Source organism: Mya arenaria, chromosome 8 (genome assembly GCF_026914265.1).
Source record: "Mya arenaria isolate MELC-2E11 chromosome 8, ASM2691426v1".
NCBI lineage: Eukaryota > Metazoa > Mollusca > Bivalvia > Myida > Myidae > Mya > Mya arenaria.
In genome coordinates this window covers 46,423,251-46,444,464 of record NC_069129.1, presented here as the reverse complement: position 1 = coordinate 46,444,464, position 21,214 = coordinate 46,423,251, and the positions used below count along the sequence as shown (strand labels likewise).

Sequence of the window (21,214 nt, the reverse complement as noted above, 5' to 3'; positions counted from 1 at the left end):
GGCCTCTCTGCGATAAGGAATGCTGATACATGAATGCATGTCCACTTCACATTTCAGAGTTTCAGAGTTAAATTAGAAAGGCAATCTGGGTCTACAAAAATCACATAACTTTTTGATGTATTCTTATTAAGTGTAAATGTTAAATGTATGAATACAATTTACAAAATCCCGTCCCATTTTCATCAATGACAATTGAGAGATCTTCTAAAATAAGGCTATTGTATATCATCTTGACATATGTTGTTTTTAGATCTGAAAGAACAATAAACATTGTATAAATATAGCCCACTATTTGGTGATGATGATGATGATGATGATGATGATGATGATGATGATGATGATGATGATGATGATGATGATTACTTAAATTAAATTATATAAGGGCACACATTTACAATTTTATTTAAATGCTAAAAGTGCTATTTAAAGTACTAGATGATATTACATGTATTGTATTATGAAATAACATGTATTGTAATATATATTAAGATAAAACAATGATTACATACCTTTTTATCCAGTTTCCAAAATGAAAATAAAATTACATTTACATAATTTGACTGTTCACATTTTAGAATCCTGAATAAATGGCCATTAATTGTTGAGATGCTTCAATTTGTACAAGAGATTTGGGAGAGAGAGAACAAGCTGTTGTGTTTACTTTGAGCAGTGGTCAGCCCAGCAGGGGAGGACGATTTTTGACCACAGAACTGTTAACTATGATTAGCTATGCTGATAAGCACCAGCTCATTTTGAGCACATTTTGGAGTAACTGAGGTAGACTGAGCAGTATTAGAGGCTTAATCTGTTTGAATATGAGGGATTCATAGCCGGGTTAGAGGCTTCACCCGTTTGAGAATAAGGGATTCATAGCCGGGTTAGAGGCTTCACCCGTTTGAGTATGAGGGATTCACAGCCGGGTTAGAGGCTTCACCCGTTTTAGAATGAGGGATTCATAGATGGATTAGATGTTTAATCCGTTTGAGTATGAAGGACTCATAGCCGGGCTAGAGGCTTCACCCGTTTGAGTATGAGTGATTCATAGCAGGGTTAGAGGCTTAAACCGTTTGAGTATGAGGGACTCATAGCCGGGTTAGAGGCTTCACCCGTTTGAGTATGAGGGATTCATAGCCGGGTTAGAGGCTTAATCCGTTTGAGTATGAGGGATTCATAGCCGGGTTAGAGGCTTAACCCGTTTGAGTATGAAGGACTCATAGCAGGGTTAGAGGCTTCACCCGTTTGAGTATGAGGAATTCATAGCCGGGTTAGAGGCTTAACCCGTTTGAGTATGAGGGAATCATAGCCGGATTAGAGGCTTCACCCGTTTGAGTATGAGGGATTCATAGCCGGGTTAGAGGCTTAATCCGTTTGAGTATGAGGGATTCATAGCCGGGTTAGAGGCTTAACCCGTTTGAGTATGAGGGATTCATAGCCGGGTTAGAGGCTTAACCCGTTTGAGTATGAGGGACTCATAGCCGGGTTAGAGGCTTAATCCGTTTGAGTATGAGGGACTCATAGCCGGGTTAGAGGCTTAATCCGTTTGAGTATGAGGGATTCATGGCCGGGTTAGAGGCTTAACCCGTTTGAGAATGAGGGATTCATAGCAGGGTTAGAGGCTTAACCCGTTTGAGTATGAGGATTCATAGCAGGGTTAGAGGCTTCAACCGTTTGAGTATGAGGGACTCATAGCCTGGTAAGAGGCTTAACCCGTTTGAGAATGAGGGACTCATAGCCGGGTTAGAGGCTTAACCCGTTTGAGAATGAGGGACTCATAGCCGGGCTAGAGGCTTAACCCGTTTGAGAATGAGGGACTCATAGCCGGGTTAGAGGCTTAACCCGTTTGAGAATGAGGGATTCATAGCCGGGTTAGAGGCTTAACCCGTTTGAGAATGAGGGATTCATAGCCGGGTTAGAGGCTTCACCCGTTTGAGAATGAGGGATTCATAGCCGGGTTAGAGGCTTCACCCGTTTGAGAATGAGGGACTCATAGCCGGGTTAGACGCTTAACCCGTTTGAGTATGAGGGATTCCTAGCCGGGTAAGAGGCTTAACCCGTTTGAGTATGAGGGATTCATAGCCGGGTAAGAGGCTTAACCCGTTTGAGTATGAGGGATTCATAGCCGGGTAAGAGGCTTAATCCGTTTGAGTATGAGGGATTCATAGCCGGGTTAGAGGTTTAACCCGTTTGAGAAAGAGGGATTCATAGCCGGGTTAGAGGCTTCACCTGTTTGAGTATGAGGGATTCATAGCCGGGTTAGAGGCTTCACCTGTTTGATTATGAGGGATTCATAGCCGGGTTAGAGGCTTCACCCGTTTGAGTATGAGGAATTCATAGCCGGGTTAGAGGCTTCACCCGTTTGAGTATGAGGGATCCATAGCCGGGTTAGAGGCTTCACCCGTTTGAGTATGAGGGATTAATAGCCGGGTAAGAAGCTTCACCCGTTTGAGTATGAGGGATTCATAGCAGGGTTAGAGGCTTAACCCGTTTCAGTATGAGGGATTCATAGCAGGGTTAGAGGCTTAACCCGTTTCAGTATGAGGGATTCATAGCAGGGTTAGAGGCTTAACAGGTTTCAGTATGAGAGATTCATAGCCGGGTTACAGGCTTAACCCGTTTGAGTATGAGGGATTCATAGCCGGGTTAGAGGCTTAACCCGTTTGAGTATGAGGGATTCATAGCCGGGTTAGAGGCTTAACCCGTTTGAGTATGAGGGATTCATAGCCGGGTTAGAGGCTTAATCCGTTTGAGTATGAGGGACTCATAGCCGGGTTAGAGGCTTAATCCGTTTGAGTATGAGGGACTCATAGCCGGGTTAGAGGCTTAATCCGTTTGAGTATGAGGGAATCATAGCCGGGTTAGAGGCTTAATCCGTTTGAGTATGAGGGAATCATAGCCGGATTAGAGGCTTCACCCGTTTGAGTATGAGGGAGTCATAGCCGGGTTAGAGGCTTAATCCGTTTGAGAATGAGGGATTCATAGCAGGGTTAGAGGCTTAACCCGTTTGAGTATGAGGGATTCATAGCAGGGTTAGAGGCTTAATCCGTTTGAGTATGAGGGATTCATAGCAGGGTTAGAGGCTTAATCCGTTTGAGTATGAGGATTCATAGCAGGGTTAGAGGCTTAACTCGTTTGAGTATGAGGGACTCATAGCCGGGTTAGAGGCTTAACCCGTTTGAGAATGAGGGACTCATAGCCGGGCTAGAGGCTTAACCCGTTTGAGAATGAGGGACTCATAGCCGGGCTAGAGGCTTAATCCGTTTGAGTATGAGGGATTCATAGCCGGGTTAGAGGCTTCACTCGTTTGAGTATGAGGGACTCATAGCCGGGTTAGAGGCTTAACCCGTTTGAGTATGAGGGATTCATAGCCGGGTTAGAGGCTTAACACGTTTGAGTATGAGGGACTCATAGCCGGGTTAGAGGCTTAATCCGTTTGAGTATGAGGAACTCATAGCCGGGTTAGAGGCTTAATCCGTTTGAGTATGAGAGACTCATAGCCGGGTTAGAGGCTTAATCCGTTTGAGTATGAGGGAATCATAGCCGGGTTAGAGGCTTAATCCGTTTGAGTATGAGGGATTCATAGCCGGGTTAGAGGCTTAACCCGTTTGAGAATGAGGGATTCATAGCAGGGTAAGAGGCTTAACCCGTTTGAGTATGAGGGATTCATAGCAGGGTTAGAGGCTTAACCCGTTTGAGTATGAGGGACTCATAGCCGGGTTAGAGGCTTAACCCGTTTGAGAATAAGGACTCATAGCCGGGTTAGAGGCTTAATCCGTTTGAGTATGAGGGACTCATAGCCGGGTTAGAGGCTTAATCCGTTTGAGTATGAGGGATTCATAGCAGGGTTAGAGGCTTAACCCGTTTGAGAATGAGGGATTCATAGCAGGGTTAGAGGGAGTATGAGGGATTCATAGCCGGGTTAGAGGCTTAACCCGTTTCAGTATGAGGGATTCATAGCAGGGTTAGAGGCTTAACCCGTTTCAGTATGAGGGATTCATAGCAGTGTTAGAGGCTTCACCCGTTTCAGTATGAGGGATTCATAGCCGGGTTAGAGGCTTAACACGTTTGAGTATGAGGGACTCATAGCCGGGTTAGAGGCTTAATCCGTTTGAGTATGAGGAACTCATAGCCGGGTTAGAGGCTTAATCCGTTTGAGTATGAGAGACTCATAGCCGGGTTAGAGGCTTAATCCGTTTGAGTATGAGGGAATCATAGCCGGGTTAGAGGCTTAATCCGTTTGAGTATGAGGGATTCATAGCCGGGTTAGAGGCTTAACCCGTTTGAGAATGAGGGATTCATAGCAGGGTAAGAGGCTTAACCCGTTTGAGTATGAGGGATTCATAGCAGGGTTAGAGGCTTAACCCGTTTCAGTATGAGGGACTCATAGCCGGGTTAGAGGCTTAACCCGTTTGAGAATAAGGACTCATAGCCGGGTTAGAGGCTTAATCCGTTTGAGTATGAGGGACTCATAGCCGGGTTAGAGGCTTAATCCGTTTGAGTATGAGGGATTCATAGCAGGGTTAGAGGCTTAACCCGTTTGAGAATGAGGGATTCATAGCAGGGTTAGAGGGAGTATGAGGGATTCATAGCCGGGTTAGAGGCTTAACCCGTTTCAGTATGAGGGATTCATAGCAGGGTTAGAGGCTTAACCCGTTTCAGTATGAGGGATTCATAGCAGTGTTAGAGGCTTCACCCGTTTCAGTATGAGGGATTCATAGCCGGGTTAGAGGCTTAACCCGTTTCAGTATGAGGGATTCATAGCCGGGTTAGAGGCTTAACCCGTTTGAGTATGAGGGATTCATAGCCGGGTTAGAGGCTTAACCCGTTTGAGAATGAGGGACTCATAGCCGGGTTAGAGGCTTAACCCGTTTGAGTATGAGGGACTCATAGCCGGGTTAGAGGCTTAATCCGTTTGAGTATGAGGGACTCATAGCCGGGTTAGAGGCTTAATCCGTTTGAGTATGAGGGATTCATAGCCGGGTTAGAGGCTTAATCCGTTTGAGAATGAGGGATTCATAGCCGGGTTAGAGGCTTAACCCGTTTGAGTATGAGGGATTCATAGCAGGGTTAGATGCTTAACCCGTTTGAGTATGAAGGACTCATAGCCGGGTTAGAGGCTTAACCCGTTTGAGAATAAGGGACTCATAGCCGGGTTAGAGGCTTAACCCGTTTGAGAATGAGGCACTCATAGCCGAGTTAGAGGCTTCACCCGTTTGAGAATGAGGGATTCATAGCCGGGTTAGAGGCTTCACCCGTTTGAGTATGAGGGATTCATAGCCGGGTTAGAGGCTTCACCCGTTTGAGTATGAGGGATTCATAGCCGGGTTAGAGGCTTCACCCGTTTGAGTATGAGGGATTCATAGCCGGGTAAGAGGCTTAACTCGTTTGAGTATGAGGGATTCATAGCCGGGTAAGAGGCTTAACCCGTTTGAGTATGAGGGATTCATAGCCGGGTTAGAGGTTTAACCCGTTTGAGAATGAGGGATTCATAGCCGGGTTAGAGGCTTCACCGGTTTGAGTATGAGGGATTCATAGCCGGGTTAGATGCTTCACCCGTTTGAGTATGAGGGATTCATAGCCGGGTTAGATGCTTCACCCGTTTGAGTATGAGGGATTCATAGCAGGGTTAGAGGCTTCACCCGTTTCAGTATGAGGGATTCATAGCAGGGTTAGAGGCTTAACCCGTTTCAGTATGAGGGATTCATAGCCTGGTAAGAGGCTTAACCCGTTTAAGTATGAGGGATTCATAGCCGGGTTAGAGGCTTAACCCGTTTGAGTATGAGGGATTCATAGCCGGGTAAGAGGCTTAACCCGTTTGAGTATGAGGGATTCATAGCAGGGTTAGAGGCTTAACCCGTTTGAGTATGAGGGACTCATAGCCGGGTTAGAGGCTTAACCCGTTTGAGAATTAGGACTCATAGCCGGGTTAGAGGCTTAATCCGTTTGAGTATGAGGGACTCATAGCCGGGTTAGAGGCTTAATCCTTTTGAGTATGAGGGATTCATAGCAGGGTTAGAGGCTTAACCCGTTTGAGAATGAGGGATTCATAGCAGGGTTAGAGGGAGTATGAGGGATTCATAGCCGGGTTAGAGGCTTAACCCGTTTCAGTATGAGGGATTCATAGCAGGGTTAGAGGCTTAACCCGTTTGAGTATGAGGGATTCATAGCCGGGTTGGAGGCTTCACTCGTTTGAGTATGAGGGACTCATAGCCGGGTTAGAGGCTTCACCCGTTTGAGTATGAGGGATTCATAGCCGGGTTAGAGGCTTAACCCGTTTGAGTATGAGGGATTCATAGCCGGGTTAGAGGCTTAACCCGTTTGAGTATGAGGGATTCATAGCCTGGTTAGAGACTTAACCCGTTTGAGTATGAGGGATTCATAGCAGGGTTAGAGACTTAACCCGTTTGAGAATGAGGGATTCATAGCCGGGTTAGAGGCTTAATCCGTTAGAGTATGAGGGATTAATAGCAGGGTTAGAGGCTTAACCCGTTTGAGTATGAGGGACTCATAGCCGGGTTAAAAGCTTAATCCGTTTGAGTATGAGGGACTCATAGCCGGGTTAGAGGCTTAACCCGTTTGAAAATGAGGGATTCATAGCCGGGTTAGAGGCTCAACCCGTTTGAGTATGAGGGACTCATAGCCGGGTTAAAAGCTTAATCCGTTTGAGTATGAGGGACTCATAGCCGGGTTAGAGGCTTAACCCGTTTGAAAATGAGGGATTCATAGCCGGGTTAGAGGCTTAATCCGTTTGAGTATGAGGGATTCATAGCCGTGTTAGAGGCTCAACCCGTTTGAGAATGAGGGATTCATAGTCGGGTTAGAGGCTCAACCCGTTTGAGTATGAGGGATTCATAGCCGGGTTAGAGACTTAATCCGTTTGTGTATGAGGGATTCACAGCAGGGTTGGAGGCTCAACCCGTTTGAGTATGAGGGATTCATAGCCGGGTTAGAAGCTTTACCCGTCTGAGTATGAGGTATTAATAGCCGTGTTAGAGGCTTAATCCGTTTAATTTTAAGGGATTCACAGCAGTGTAAGAAGCTTAACCCTTTTGTTTATAAAGGAGTCATAGCAGGTTAGAGGCTTAATCTGTTTGAGTATGAGAGATTCATAGCAGAGTTCGGGGCTTAATCCATTTGGGTAATAGAGATTCACAGCATTGTTTATAAAAAATCAAATATATTAATTTGCATAGGGGTTCATATTGTGTACATGTTATGACTGATTCTTTTAGAAATGACCAGGGCGGCCAAAAAAGGGATAATACCATTATCAACTTCAAATTAATTCTTACTTTTTTTGATGGAATGCCAAATCTACATACACTGAAATATACTAATACGCATTTTCAACTCCATAAAAGAGAGCTCCAATGTTTTGATCAATAAATTGAAAAATAGACAATTTACGATATCTCCAAATAAACACTAGCTCTTCAATTGAATTACAGCTATATCCGAATCAATCTTTAATGTCTCTTCTTCAATTGGAGATATCTTCAAATCATTGTATATATTGTGTTGTTTCATATTGCCGAATTATTGTTCTCAACATTCATTAACAGAACAGCCACTTGTATGCCCCACCTTGCATTTAACAAAAGCCACCCGCTCTCGGGCTGTCAGTTCAATTTTGGAGCCTCAATCCAACCTCCATGTGTGTCAGAAACCTTACATGAAATTAAAGACATCAAGTCAAAAAAGAAAACATTCGACCACACAGAGAGAACGTGGAATGCATTCACGGTCAAAGTTTCTGAGCCCAAAGTGATGGTCCGGGACATCGATGAGCGTGTCACGGAAACCGTAACCGCCTCACATTTTCTCTCTTTGAAATATGAAGAAAACGAACAAGAACTGAAACATATCAAATAAAGTTGGGTATGTCCAGGTAAATCCAGGTAAATCACGTTCGACTTTGTGTACTGTCCGGTGTGGCATGGCCCGAGACGATCAAATAAACCTCGCCCAGTTATTCCACTATGATCAAGAGCGAGAGAGCCTACGTACAGCCTTTGAAACAACCACCCAACAACACCTGTAACAGAAGAATTTCGCGATCGGGGCACAGTTAACGAACGTCGTCCGACTTGCCCGTTGGCGTTTACGACGCCATGCAACGTGCCGTGCCATGACGACCGGAAAGACGTTAAATATGTAGGGGGAAACGGCAGCCACTACAACCCCGGCCGGGGGAGAGAAGGGATGTCAAGAGGAGTGTGTTATTTACATGGTATCCTATAACGTTCATAGAATCGACTTTAACGCAAATTGATAAGTTGTTCGGCTCTACCCTAACTATTTTTTACGAAATGCATAAAAGTACTAAAAAATGCACCCGCACCTAGAATTGTGCCGATCCTTGATCATGATTTAAACTCTGGAAACAAAAATAAGAATGGCTTTACAGAGAATTTGCCAAGTGGTTTATAGTTGCCCTTTGGTACTCCACTGACTCCTGAGGTGAAATGTTGTGTAAACAACATCAGCTTTCCACGACTCGATTTACGAAATGCATTTTAGAGAAGTAGATTATTTGGTATTGTAGCAATGCTCAGATTTCATGTCCTCGGGTTATGTGTCTTTCGCATAGACTGCTGGTGCATAACCATTTATCTTACCCTAATGTCACTTTCTCAGTGTGTAATAAAGAATAAATATATGATACATGGTAGTGTACCATTAGATATACAACAAAACAGTACAATGAATGAAGTGTTCTTTTAATTTGAAACGCACTGTTCATGTAAAACTACTGCAATTGTGATTTAGTTTTATATTGTAAAAGTAAAAGTAAAGCAAATATGTTTACACATTCGGCATATGTGTTTTGCGTCATATATGAAGGTAACTAATTTTTATCGACTTCAGAACGCGTTTTTTTTTTAAATTTCTTCATAAAAATCGCCTTTCGCCGCTATGTTATATCTTTGAAATGGAAAACAAGTATTTTTTCGCTCGCTCGCCCAATTTTTACCCTCGAAATTCCGTAATAAAAAAACAACTTAATTTGGTGTGGCATGAAGATCTTTTTTAAATTTAATAAGTACGTATGATATTATTTTTATTAGTGAGACTAGGATAAATTCAAGTCATACACTGGACTATGACATAACGGATAAGATAAGTGATCATATTTACGGACGGAAAACCTTCAAACTTGGTGGAAAATGAAGTGACGGTATTTCTATGTATAATACATATTTTTTTAGGATTATATTTCAGTTGTTGATAAGAAAAATCATTGAATTATTTGGGTAAAGTCAAACACTTCTATACTCTTACATAACAATGATGTATACTTTTGTCATTCATATCGAACCCCTAGTAGCACAAAAACTTTTTATCACCAGATGACTATGATATCTTTGAAACGATTGAATCGTAAATAAGATATGACAATCTTAATTATCGCACCTCGGATGATTTTTTTTCTATGAAAAATATCTATAATTATGTAAATCAACCATTTGTCATTGAAAATAATGAATCTATTTTTCATCGTAATAGCAAGGATAAACCTATTGACTTTGGAGGACGAAATTTGCTTCACGGGCTTTCTTATAGCTAATGACAGAAAAGGCAAGCAGGGGTGCCAGTGTTATAATAGAAAAAAACACTCTGTCGGGAAGTTAACATACTTGTTGTATGGTAATCACTGAACTTTGTAAATGTATGAACAAGTAATATTCCTATGCAAATTTCACTGTAAACCTACAACACTTGACGAACCTTATAACTATGACAAGTTTAATTTTGAAATATTTTAGGAACGTGTGAACGTAATTCATTGTACATTTCGGAAAGTTACATTATAAACGTACACGTATATTTAAATAAATTATTGCAAAATACAATTGCAACAAAATATTAGGATTTTACATAAGTAAAAACCCAAAAGAGTATGCACCATGAATACGTTTGTGAGTTTTATTTTTTTAACTAATTTTGCATTATTTAATAACACGTGGTCCGGTACTTGTTCATAAGTTAAGCAATTGTGTTTTCTGTGAATGCCCACACTTATAGCGACCTGAAATCATTAATGCGTCGAATACTATTTTTAAAATTTTGTAGAAATAATATTAAACCCGCTATGCTGCCTCTGTGAAAAATAAAGGGGTACCACTTTGGAAGGGCATACCTTAATTTAATGGTACTCAAGTGGTACAGTATGCATAAAAATACTATACCAGATAGTAAGCCAGTGAAACGCATTATATATATATATATATAAGTTTTTTTTTTGTAAATTTAAATATTTATTAACAAATTATCTACTTGTAAATATAAAAAAAAAAAAAAATAATCTCCCTTTTGGAGGCACCCGCCAAAATCAATCCAACTGCTACCCCTGTTTATTGTAGAGACGTTCGCGCCAGTTTGTTTTTTATATGGGCACATTGCTTAACTGTGTGTTTAGCCACGTGCGATTTTATTTCGCGTCAAATGGCGATTTTCTCGTGCATTTCATGGGTTTGGCTATTAAACCCACTGATTCGATTAATTATCTTAACTATTTCAAAATAAATAGCGTATTATTTTTGTATCGATTAACCTATTCTGTGCTATAAATTTGGATATTATTTTTCAATAAAATTAAGAAATAAACAAAATAATGAAGATTTAGTAGTGTCACGCTTATAAGTTTTGTCGAGTGCACATTTATGTAAAATGGACATAACTATTGACTTACTGAGGCCGTTGATCGCACATCTAAACGTGACTGAGACAGTATACTCTATTATAACATCAATATAAGTCATTATAATTATATTTTCATGGCAAAGGGGCATTACTCTTAAGTAACATTGGTAGGTAATACGACTTAACTTCAGCGAGACAGTTCACTCAAAAATACGGTCAGCGAGTTTCGTGTCGATGGAATTATTAACTATTTGTTGAAAAATACTGCCGCCTACTGGTATGTAATTTACAGATTACTCAAAATCGAATTTGTTTTTATCATATTTGCAGATAACTTTTTGGTGAGACAAATACAGGAACATGTACCTTATAATCCAGCATTGGAATTAAACCTGCAATAACTGTTTATTACCACTTGTAAACTACATATGAGTAAACTCACAGTAAGCTGGTTGTTTTCTGCAGAATACATTCAAATTTCAAAAATCCATCATTTAAATACGCGTTAGACAGTTGTTCTGTAAACAAGACGAATTTGAATGTTTTAAAACACATTTATTAGTACACGGATGATATAGAAAACTGGTTACATAATACAGTAATATAACATACAATACATAAAATGGATTTTCGTAAAAAAAGGAAATACCCCGACCTATCACCTCTTCACCCAGAAATAATGAGACGCCTAATGTGACACTGGACTCGGGTAAATCGCAAATTTGATAACATGTGACGTCATGGCCACATTCATGCAATTATGAATGTTAAACTGTGTTTCATAAGGAGTTTTAATTTTTTCCTAAATGATCAGTGAAATTTGGTAAAAAGTTTGTATAATAGGATTGAGAATTGTTCATACACATTTCAAAATTAAAATGTATAAAAAAATATTCGGCCATTTTCATACTTTGTCGAAAGAAAACTAGATTTATACATAACTTGTAAAAATATCAAGGCAATAACCTTTAACTGAAATTCTTAAGAAATACTATCCGAAAGTGTAAAAAACATTTTGACTGTCAATTTTGAAAAAAAAAAGTTTTCGAATTGTAAGCATTTCAATTAGAGAATGGATGGTTACTTGGAAATTCCCATTTGAAAATGTTTTATAATTATTTAAAAATTCCCTGCATTAACGTTCAATGTAAATGTATTTTATTAATGTCAGCTTTAACACATTTAAATTAGTAAACTGGTTTATAACTGGAAAGCGAAAATTATCCTTTTAATCTTAAACCTTGTGAAACACTTTATTTTAACCTTTAAACGAGGAAATAATATACTCTTGAACATAAAATATTGCTAAAAATATTTTAGATATGACAATCATTTCATACAATTTAGTTGAATTTATTGAACATTAAAATCAACAACAAAAACACCTAAAATAATGCTTAGTTTAAATGTGTTAATAATACAAAACTTACACTAATTCGTTAACCTTTCATTGCGAAAAATACGCTTAACATTATTATATATATTTACATGTCATTTAACATTCATGATACAGATACCGCATTCCACTTTTGTTTCACACAAATATTTTTGCATTTACTATTCAATTGCACAAATATTTTTGTATACATGGTATTTTCCACCAAAGACAGAATAAAATCGACTGACGAAAAAACACTGTCAGTTTCCATTAAATACACACAGGGAGGAGTCAGTATCGGGCATCCCGACAATTATGGCACGTTTGTAAGGACAAAAGGACACAAAGGAGTTAGAGGTCAGCCCGTCCTTCTCTCCCAGTATTTCTGCCATCTTGCCGTCCTCCTCCGTCAGCAGAATCACGTTGTGACTGGTCGACCCACACACGAGCAGCTGACCCGGACCTACATCCACCACGGAACCGGGTTGTTTAAGCTTCTTGTCACTGTACTCTCGTAGGGCCTTCCCGTCTAGAGATAGCTGGTGGACGGTGTGTGCATCGCTGTCAGACACATACAAGGTCGGTGGTGTGGAAGCTGATACAGTCAGGAAATATGGTGTTTGGAAAAGCTTTTTTCCATCATCTGTTTGGAATGCACTTATAATATGACCATCCAATGTCATCACTTCAATACGCGGATCTGATACGATCGAAACGTATAATCTGTTGTTGTAATACGCAATACCACAACACCCAAATGACACTTTAATTTCTTTTCCACAAGACAACTGTCCTCCCGTTGTCGACACAAGTTGAATCATGGAATTACTCATTAGAGTGACTGCGGCCTGGTCACCAGGGAGCACACACACGTCCCATGGATTGTATGGCAGTTGGAGGCGGAAGGTGACGGTGCGGGTCGTGAGGTCCACCAGTTTGACACTGCAGTTTTCGCAGTCAATCAGGAGGAAGACACCTTGCGACAGCAGGGCGGAGCCGGTGATGCAGCAGCTAGTCTTGTCCAGGGACGTTCTCACGTTGATGTCTTCCACCTTCTTCCATGTCACAGTAGAAAGGTCAGGAACTGGAACTGAAGCAAAATAAAAAAATGTGATCATTTTTTGGCTTTGAGCTCGAGACAACGGTACAAAACTTATTTGACAGTTTACAACTTTAATACACACTACGTTTCAGGTAAACAAACAATACGTCGACCCGGTAATACACAGAAAATATTACATATGTTATGTTTGGTGTTTGTGCTTAACAAACATTTGATTAAACAGTTGACTTTTGCAGAGTCTGACCTTAAACAATAAACTTTAAAAGAATAGCCCTGTTTTACACAGTTTTCACTGAGATCGCTGTTTCTCAAATAACTTATGAAAACACTCTTTATCAGTGGGACAGAAAACTCTCTTTATCAGTGGGACAGTATTACTTAATTTATTCTGTCGATAATTGAAAATTATAATATTCTCGTAATATTGCTACATATGTGTATATTTTGTAATTTAGCCAGTTTTAAATATAAGCATGCAAACAAATATTTTGCTTTTTGACACAACTATTCAGATCTAAGATTTTTGAAGTTAAACTACGATCCTTAAATAAAACGCGGAAGAATGGATGTGGGTAAATAAAGAGCTTTGTTTTTAATGATTGCTTTAAGTCAAACGAACAAAAGGGTTGCTTAGTTTTACGTAGACGTTCTAATATTCCAAAGCATGACCTAGTGATAGAAGGTACGGATGTACCATGTGTTTAAGATAAATATGATCATTAAAAACAATAATCTTAACAAATCCATTAAACACAGGCTCGTATGTAGCAGTGTCCGTATATATGTTGTATGGTCTCGGGCGGTACAGGTCGCATATAACGGCATTGGAACGTCTTCTTTAATTAAATGTTGTCGCACCAAATATACAAGTACAGCGCTCAAAACGTAAAAGGTTATTTCAACGGTATTTCTACGTATATTTACTACGTTTAAATTTGAGAACCTTATGATTTTAAATGTGAAGATGAATTTTAAAAAGCTTTCACAGTTAGTGACGAATGCCACCGAATTGCCATTCATTTTTACAGAGAATGCTACTTGTATGCTTTCATTTAGGAAGAGCTACCAATAAACCATTTACGCATATACTGGCCTCATTGATGATGGTTGACGTCAATTGTTAAAGAGTGTTGCAGTAGGAGGTGGGGACGTGTGGCGTTATGAACCGATCACTTGTACAAAGTAATTTAAACATGTATCCGTGCATGACAAGATTACAGCCCTGACTTGACCAACTGTATCTGAGTGAATATTTGAAGCATTTAATAATGATCAACCTGAAAGTTTGACCTTGAAATTTGAGTAAATGATGTGGGCCTTGAACGTGACACGTTGTCTTAATGTGCCAAAACCATGCGCCAATACCTTTTTGACTGTCATTGTACATAAGTTTACCCGAGCACATCAATCTATACTATATAATTATATATGGTATATGCAATATTTCATAAATACATAACCTGAAAGTGTGACATTGAACTTCGAGATAGAGTCGTGGTTCTTATATACGGCGCATCACCTTTATGCACTGAACACAGGTACCAACTTATTTAAAATGCCTCCGTGCATGTTAGAGCAATAGCCGGACACAAATAATATATTGTGTATGTATATATGCATCATTTGCTTGTGGTACAGATGGAAGTGTCACATCAAACGTTGAAGTAGGGATGTGGATTTTACACGCGACATGTCGTATTTATGTACCGGGCACATGCTCCGAGCAATTTTAAAATCCATCGCTGAATCACTTTGTTACTGACCGGACACGGACATCTGAACGGCCGGGTGGACGGACGGTGCGATTTAATGTGCCAACCAACGGGGCATAACAAGGCTCTGCATATACGGTATGGATATCTGCGTGTATAACACCCCCACCCTCCGCCATGCGCACCGAATAATCCTTCCTTTTCTTCCCGAATTTTCAGCAACACATACTTTTTTGAAAGAATGCGTACCACTCTGTTTACTGGAGAGTATTCTATATGAAGCCACCGAAAACTGCGTACCACCTAGATGGATAACACCTTAATATTAAGACATTTGATGCATTGTATACGCTCTTTACATTTTCTCAAAGATACGAAAGGGGATATAGAAGAAAGTTCAGGTAATTTAATACAGAATCGTAAGTTTTTAGCATTATGCTAAATGCACCTAACTATGATTTCCTTAAACGAAACTTTTTCGTGACATGTTCCTAAACAACATTACGTCACTTTTCTGAAATGCTTATTATAATATTTTTTTTATTAAAATTGCTGACCGAAACCCGTTTATGAAACCCGTTTTGTCGATAATTGTTATGTCGATGACCTCATTATGTCGAACTATGTTTCACCATGCATATCTAAAGGTCCTCCAACATTAGAAAATAGGTAATATTTATGTTTTAAAGTCACTTATTACATACACGCATTAGAAATATTGTAGCAATTATTTCAAATAATTGCAAACTTATATGGGGGTCACTCAACATCTATATTAATGATTACTGCCAATGGTTTCTTTTGATAACAACGAACTAATTAATACGTCGGAAAGCTTAATGATTTGACAACGAATCACAATTCGATAACATTTAATTTGCATAACTGGCATCGAAACATGACATCAACGTCAGTCAGTGTTTGTAAATGTTTATACGAAATGCATGTAAATATAAAAGGTTTCTTGGCAAGCTCTCTTGTTACTTGACTATCAGTCAGTCATTTGACTCCTACATGAAATGACAAAGAGCTGATACCTATGCCGCCCTCTGACTATGGTCGATCGTTGTACATGATGTACATTTCCAACATAAATAAAAGGTATTTTTCTAAAATACTAAGGCTTGTAAGCTAAATTCGTTGGCAAAGCTAACCGGCAAGCACATTTCTTTGTGTTCCGCAATGTTGAACATGAGTGAACATAAACACAGAACACGACGCTAAGGCCATGGCATATGGAAAATGTCCTGATGTTTAATTTTACATATATATGCTTTGGAAAATGATATGTATATAACTATATTTATACGTACTTTCCCTACGGAACTCTCCCACAACGTCCAGTGTTCCAATGCCCATGTTCGATCCCAGAAGACGCTCCGTGTTCGAGTCCTTAGTAAACCGGAGCTTCCGGGCAATCATCAGGCCAGCCTTCTTCTCAATCTCGTCTTTGATCTCATGTAACTCCTTCTGGGCTTTCCTCGCTGCAACGTACCGCTGGTTCACCGATACGTGAGCGGAAGACAGTTCCGTCCTCAAAGCCTCAAGTCCCGATTTCTTTGCCTCATAATCAGTCTTTAGGTCAGTCAGCACGTTTTCATCCTCGGTTTTCACTTTCTGGAAGTTGTCGAGCAGTTCCTTCTCGCGACGGTCCAGGTAGTTGTTTATTTCTGCACGAAACTTCCTCAATCTGGCGATCTCATCTTTAGACTGGTTTTTGACCTCATCCAAAAGCTCATCGACATTACGTATGCACCCAGATAGAATATCGTCTTCTCGTTTAATTGTTGGTTCCAGCTCTCTGAATTCGTTCCCTATGACAAAATCTTCAGCCACTTCAGCGATGTAATCGACTTTACAGCTGCGATGGTCGAGTACGACGCAGTCACCACAGCCAAGGTCGCCGTGGGTCGGGCAGTAAAACTTGATCATTTCTTTCGGATGGTTTTTACAATATTCCATGTCACCGATAACGGAATGTTTAGTGGACGGGTAGAAGGTCGGCATCTTGTCTTTGGACAGCAGAATGTGGTTCCTGGAGATTTTCAATCGCTTATGGTACTCGATACAAGGAGCACAGATGTACTCCTCGCAGGTCTGACAGAAGCCCTGGGCCACAGCGCGTTTACCACCCTCTCCACACGGCTGACAGTAGATTGTAGCGTCAGCGGAACCCGTGTCAAGGTCAGGGTCACGCGTCTTTCCGGGTACCTCCATCTATGGAAACGAAACATATGAATCTCTTATATACGCGAACTAGTTGATACCAATGAAAACGAAACCTTTAGCTATTATGTTTTGTCAACAGAAATAATTTTCAAAACGAAAGTAGGGATCGAAGTACCGTCTGATTTAAAGTTTAGTTACAATTATTTCAACTACGTTAATTTGTTCTTTTTTCCTCTCCCCGAATAAACTTGGTACATGTATTACGTCGGTTGTATCCTAGATTACACAGTAAATAAATACAAGTAATATTTACCTTGATCTAGGAGATCTTCAGAACGAACAAGGAAGTAAATTGGTGTATTTCACTGCGCATGTTCATTAATATTATTTAGGCCACACAAAATAATTATTCTGTTCTAAAATTTTCAAGAAAAAAAATGGGGCGAGCAAGCGATATAAAAATACTTTTTATTTCAAAGATAAACAGAAGCGGCGAATGCGATTTTTATAAACAATAAATAAAAAACCGCACTCTGGAGGTAAGCGATACGTTGTTAATATTAATAACCTTCACATATTTAACGCAAAACACATTTTTTTTCTCTAATGTATGCAGGCTTTGTTAGCAAATTATCTTATCTTTGTTATAATAAGTACGGTCTGTCACCTGCCATGCTTAGCACGATCACACTTTCTGCTTTCAGTGTGCCTAGAATTCCCTTTTTCTGTCTGTCTCCTGAAGAAAATGTAAGTTTCTGATAGTCACGAAAAAATAGTAAGTCCAGGCAAAATTATAGGTGCGGGCGCAAACAAAATGATGTACTTTTTTGCACTCGGAAAAAGAGATGCGGTTTTAAAACGTTTGTTGAGGCACCTCTCTCTCCCTCTCTCTCTACCCCGATACCCAAGGGAGAGGACGTAATTTCATTTCATGCAACATTAAGTGAGAAAAATGTTTCATGGCAAACAAAATGGCGGATATATAATGAAAAGTAACGATTCAGGTACCAGCTTTTGCCTGGTAAGTGGCAATTTTTTCTCTAAATTTTGAAAAATGTATGCGTCCAGTATGTGGTGAAAATCATATTCTTCGATCGACATCTTAGTTTGGTAGGATAATTTTAAAGATAAAAAAGTTATTGAACAGATTGTGGCTTAGGAGGCAATGTTTACAAATAAACGTGTCGATTTTATCCACAATATTTCGTATTTTCTCGGCAAATATGGCATATCAGTGCATGTTGTAACTGTGCTTGCATGTATATATATTTTTTTCTTTCAAACTTCATGGTTATTACTCGACTGTACATGTTTCCTGGCCGATTTTTTTGTTACTTAACCCCAATTGTGTTCATTGCAAGCATATTACCCACATTTTGGTGAAATGCAAACAACTTCTGCACAGTTGTTTAGCCTTGATATGATACGTTTTGAGTTGTGAGAATCGCTAATGATCAGGAGTCTTTCAGTTTGGTATGTGATGTGTATCATAATTTGAAGTCAACGACGTTTTCACTTCAGGAACAGACTTGAACTCCACCATGGCCCGATTTAGAAGGCTAACGAGCCTCACGTTACTGTATACAGCAAATCACACAATACCGCAGTGACAAAGAAATCCGTCAATACAAGGAGAGAAAATGTATGCATGAAACGAAATTACGTCCTCCCCCTTGAATACCACTCACTACACTGTCCATTTCCTCTATACCCTATTTCTCTCCCTTTCCCATATGCATCCAGGGACGGTTCTAGGATTAGACGTAATAGGAGGGCGTAAGTTCAGGTCGTTATCTTTTGATTTGCGCCCTAGCCATACAATCGAAATATATTTGGTTAAAAATGTTTACAGGGGAGTTTGGGTGCTCTTCCCTCAGAAAATTTTAACAATTTCTTGTCCGAAAGTGGGCATTTTGGGCGCATTTTATCACTTGTTTTCTCCTATATTGAAAATAAGTTAACTTGAACGATAAAATAGATAGAGGGAGGGCGCAGGATTCGCCTCAAAGTTCCGCTAGTGTACATCTATCCTCTAAATCTCACTGTCTCGTATCCATCTATCCTCTCTCATATTCCACTCCCCCCCCGTCATATCACTCACTCTCCCATTCCCCTTCAAATTCCCAATGTCACTCTCCTTTTACCCTCTCCCCTCTCAATCCCCCCCTCTCTCATGTCAGATCTCACTCACTCTCCATTTACCCTATCATTTTGGTACTCCCTTTCTCCTACCACCTTTTGCTCCTTTTGTTCTTCTATTATACATCCATTCCCCAGTTACATTGCCTCTTCATTTCCCCTCCAATATTCCATTGCCTTTTCTCCACCCCCTCTCATTATCCCCTACCCCTCACCACCTCCATTATTTAGCCCTTTCCCTCCAATCTACACGTTTCCCTCCCCGTTCCCCCCGATACAAAAAGCCCTCACATTTTTTGTACCTCTCTTAATAAGGTGTAATACTTAAATCCTTATATATTTTTATATAATCACTTTATTACAGAAAAACATGATACAGTTGTTCGTTAGAGTTCCCTTTTGTTTTGTTCTATGTATGGTATTGCATATACAATCTAAGGCGTTAAGTCACGATTACTCAAAAAACAATAAGTAACAAATTTATTCCGATTAATCTGATTGATGCCTGGGTTAGATGGTTTTAGGTTTCAGATACATATCCCTGTGTTAAAATAAGCATTGAACAATACCTATATATATATATATATATATAGATAAAGTCATATATTAGATAAATTAATAAAAGACGAATGACTTTTATTCATTATCAATATACAAAACCACATTCATCTTGGGATATTGGCGTGATGTTTGACATCATATGTTGTATATATAGGCGCCAGTTACATTCATTGCCAAACCAAACCTTTTTCCACGCCCCTCACCCCCCCAAAAAAAAGAAAAAAAACACACAAAAAAACAAGAAACGCCGCAATGCGACGAAACCAGGTTTTCAATGATTGACAGAAGAACTTCAGCATGTAGGTTTAGTAACAGTGACCTTGTCCCTAGGGACCCTAAACGCAATCACATGAAAGGTCTCCATAAACTCTTCCTTTATACCAAGTTTGGTCAAGATATGTGAACCCTGACTAAAGTTATTCAGTTTCAACTGATTTTTTTTTTCGATTTTTTGTAACAGTGACCTTGACCTTGGTCCTAGGGACACAAAACGCAATCCCATGAAAGGTATCTAAAAGTAAAAACTTTTCCTTTATACCAAGTTGGGTCAAGATATGTCAACCCTAACTAAAATTATTCAGTTTCATCCGTTTTTCTATTTTTAGTAACAGTGACCTTGACTCTAGGGACCCCAAACGCAATCCCATGAAAGGTATCCATAAACTCTTCCTATAGACCAAGTTTGGTCAAGATATGTCAACCATTACTGCAATTATTCAGTTTCATAGGTGAAACCGTCCGGCCGCCTGCCCGAACAACGACGTTCGTCATTCTAATAATTCTAATAACCAGGTTTCACTATGTTAAAACCTGGTTAAAAGAAAACAAGAGGGCCAAGATGGCTCTATATCGCTCACCTAAGTAAAACTTTGTGCTGTAGATAATTAAAGGGCAACAACAGGGATTTGGCTTCTCTGATGTATTATGCCCATTCACATTCTCACCAAATTTTGTGTTGATTGGACAAATGCTTAAAAAGTTATTGGGGACAAGAGCAATTTTAGGTAATTTCTATAATTAAAGTGCAATAACTCTCGGGTAACTACAGCAAATTTGCTAATTATCAAACACATTCTGACCAAATTTGGTCATGATAGGGCGCGTAAGTCTCGTTTTACTTTCACTTTCGGTTTCGGACTTCCGGGTACATCACCGCCATTTATGAAAATGGTGTATTGTTATGCTTTTGGCTGTACGCATCGCACAGGGGGCAGACAGGCTTGTGGACTCTACAGGTTTCCGACTAATGACAAGGACAGAAAGAAATGGATTGACAGATGCAGGTAATTGCAACATTTTAGTCTACAAAAAGGGTTCAAAAGTAATTGATCGGACTAAATACTGGATTGTGCCTGTCTACCCTTCCATACACCATAGGTGGAATTATTATATGTCCAGTTATATGTCCAGTTTTTTTAAACAGGCGTGTAAAAACATAACAAATATGTATTTGTTTAAAAAGATACAAAGGGCAATAACTCATGCAATATTTAGGTTAGATTTATATAACTCGTCACAAAAAATACCATTTACTGTGAATAAGTTCATGAA

At 39.7% G+C, this 21,214-nt stretch overlaps 1 protein-coding gene across 1 annotated transcript; it reads right to left on the bottom strand.

The window, feature by feature from the left end:
* Positions 1–10,685: 10,685 nt before the first annotated feature.
* Positions 10,686–17,315, bottom strand: LOC128243317 (uncharacterized). Its single transcript, XM_052961020.1, has 3 exons — positions 17,277–17,315; positions 16,108–17,011; positions 10,686–13,109 (listed from the first exon to the last, which is right to left on the bottom strand). Exons 2-3 carry the CDS (start codon positions 17,009–17,011, stop codon positions 12,280–12,282), a joined length of 1,734 nt encoding a protein of 577 aa, XP_052816980.1. The 5' UTR covers positions 17,277–17,315; the 3' UTR covers positions 10,686–12,279.
* Positions 17,316–21,214: the final 3,899 nt, after the last annotated feature.

Bases quoted from the DNA above. Each gene is read 5' to 3' on its own strand.
- LOC128243317 (XM_052961020.1), bottom strand. From the start codon at position 17,011: ATGGAGGTACCCGGAAAGACGCGTGACCCTGACCTTGACACGGGTTCC. The intron at 13,110-16,107 runs GTACGTATAAAT...ATTTTGCTTCAG, and splicing joins GGGAGAGTTCCGTAGGGAAA to TTCCAGTTCCTGACCTTTCT.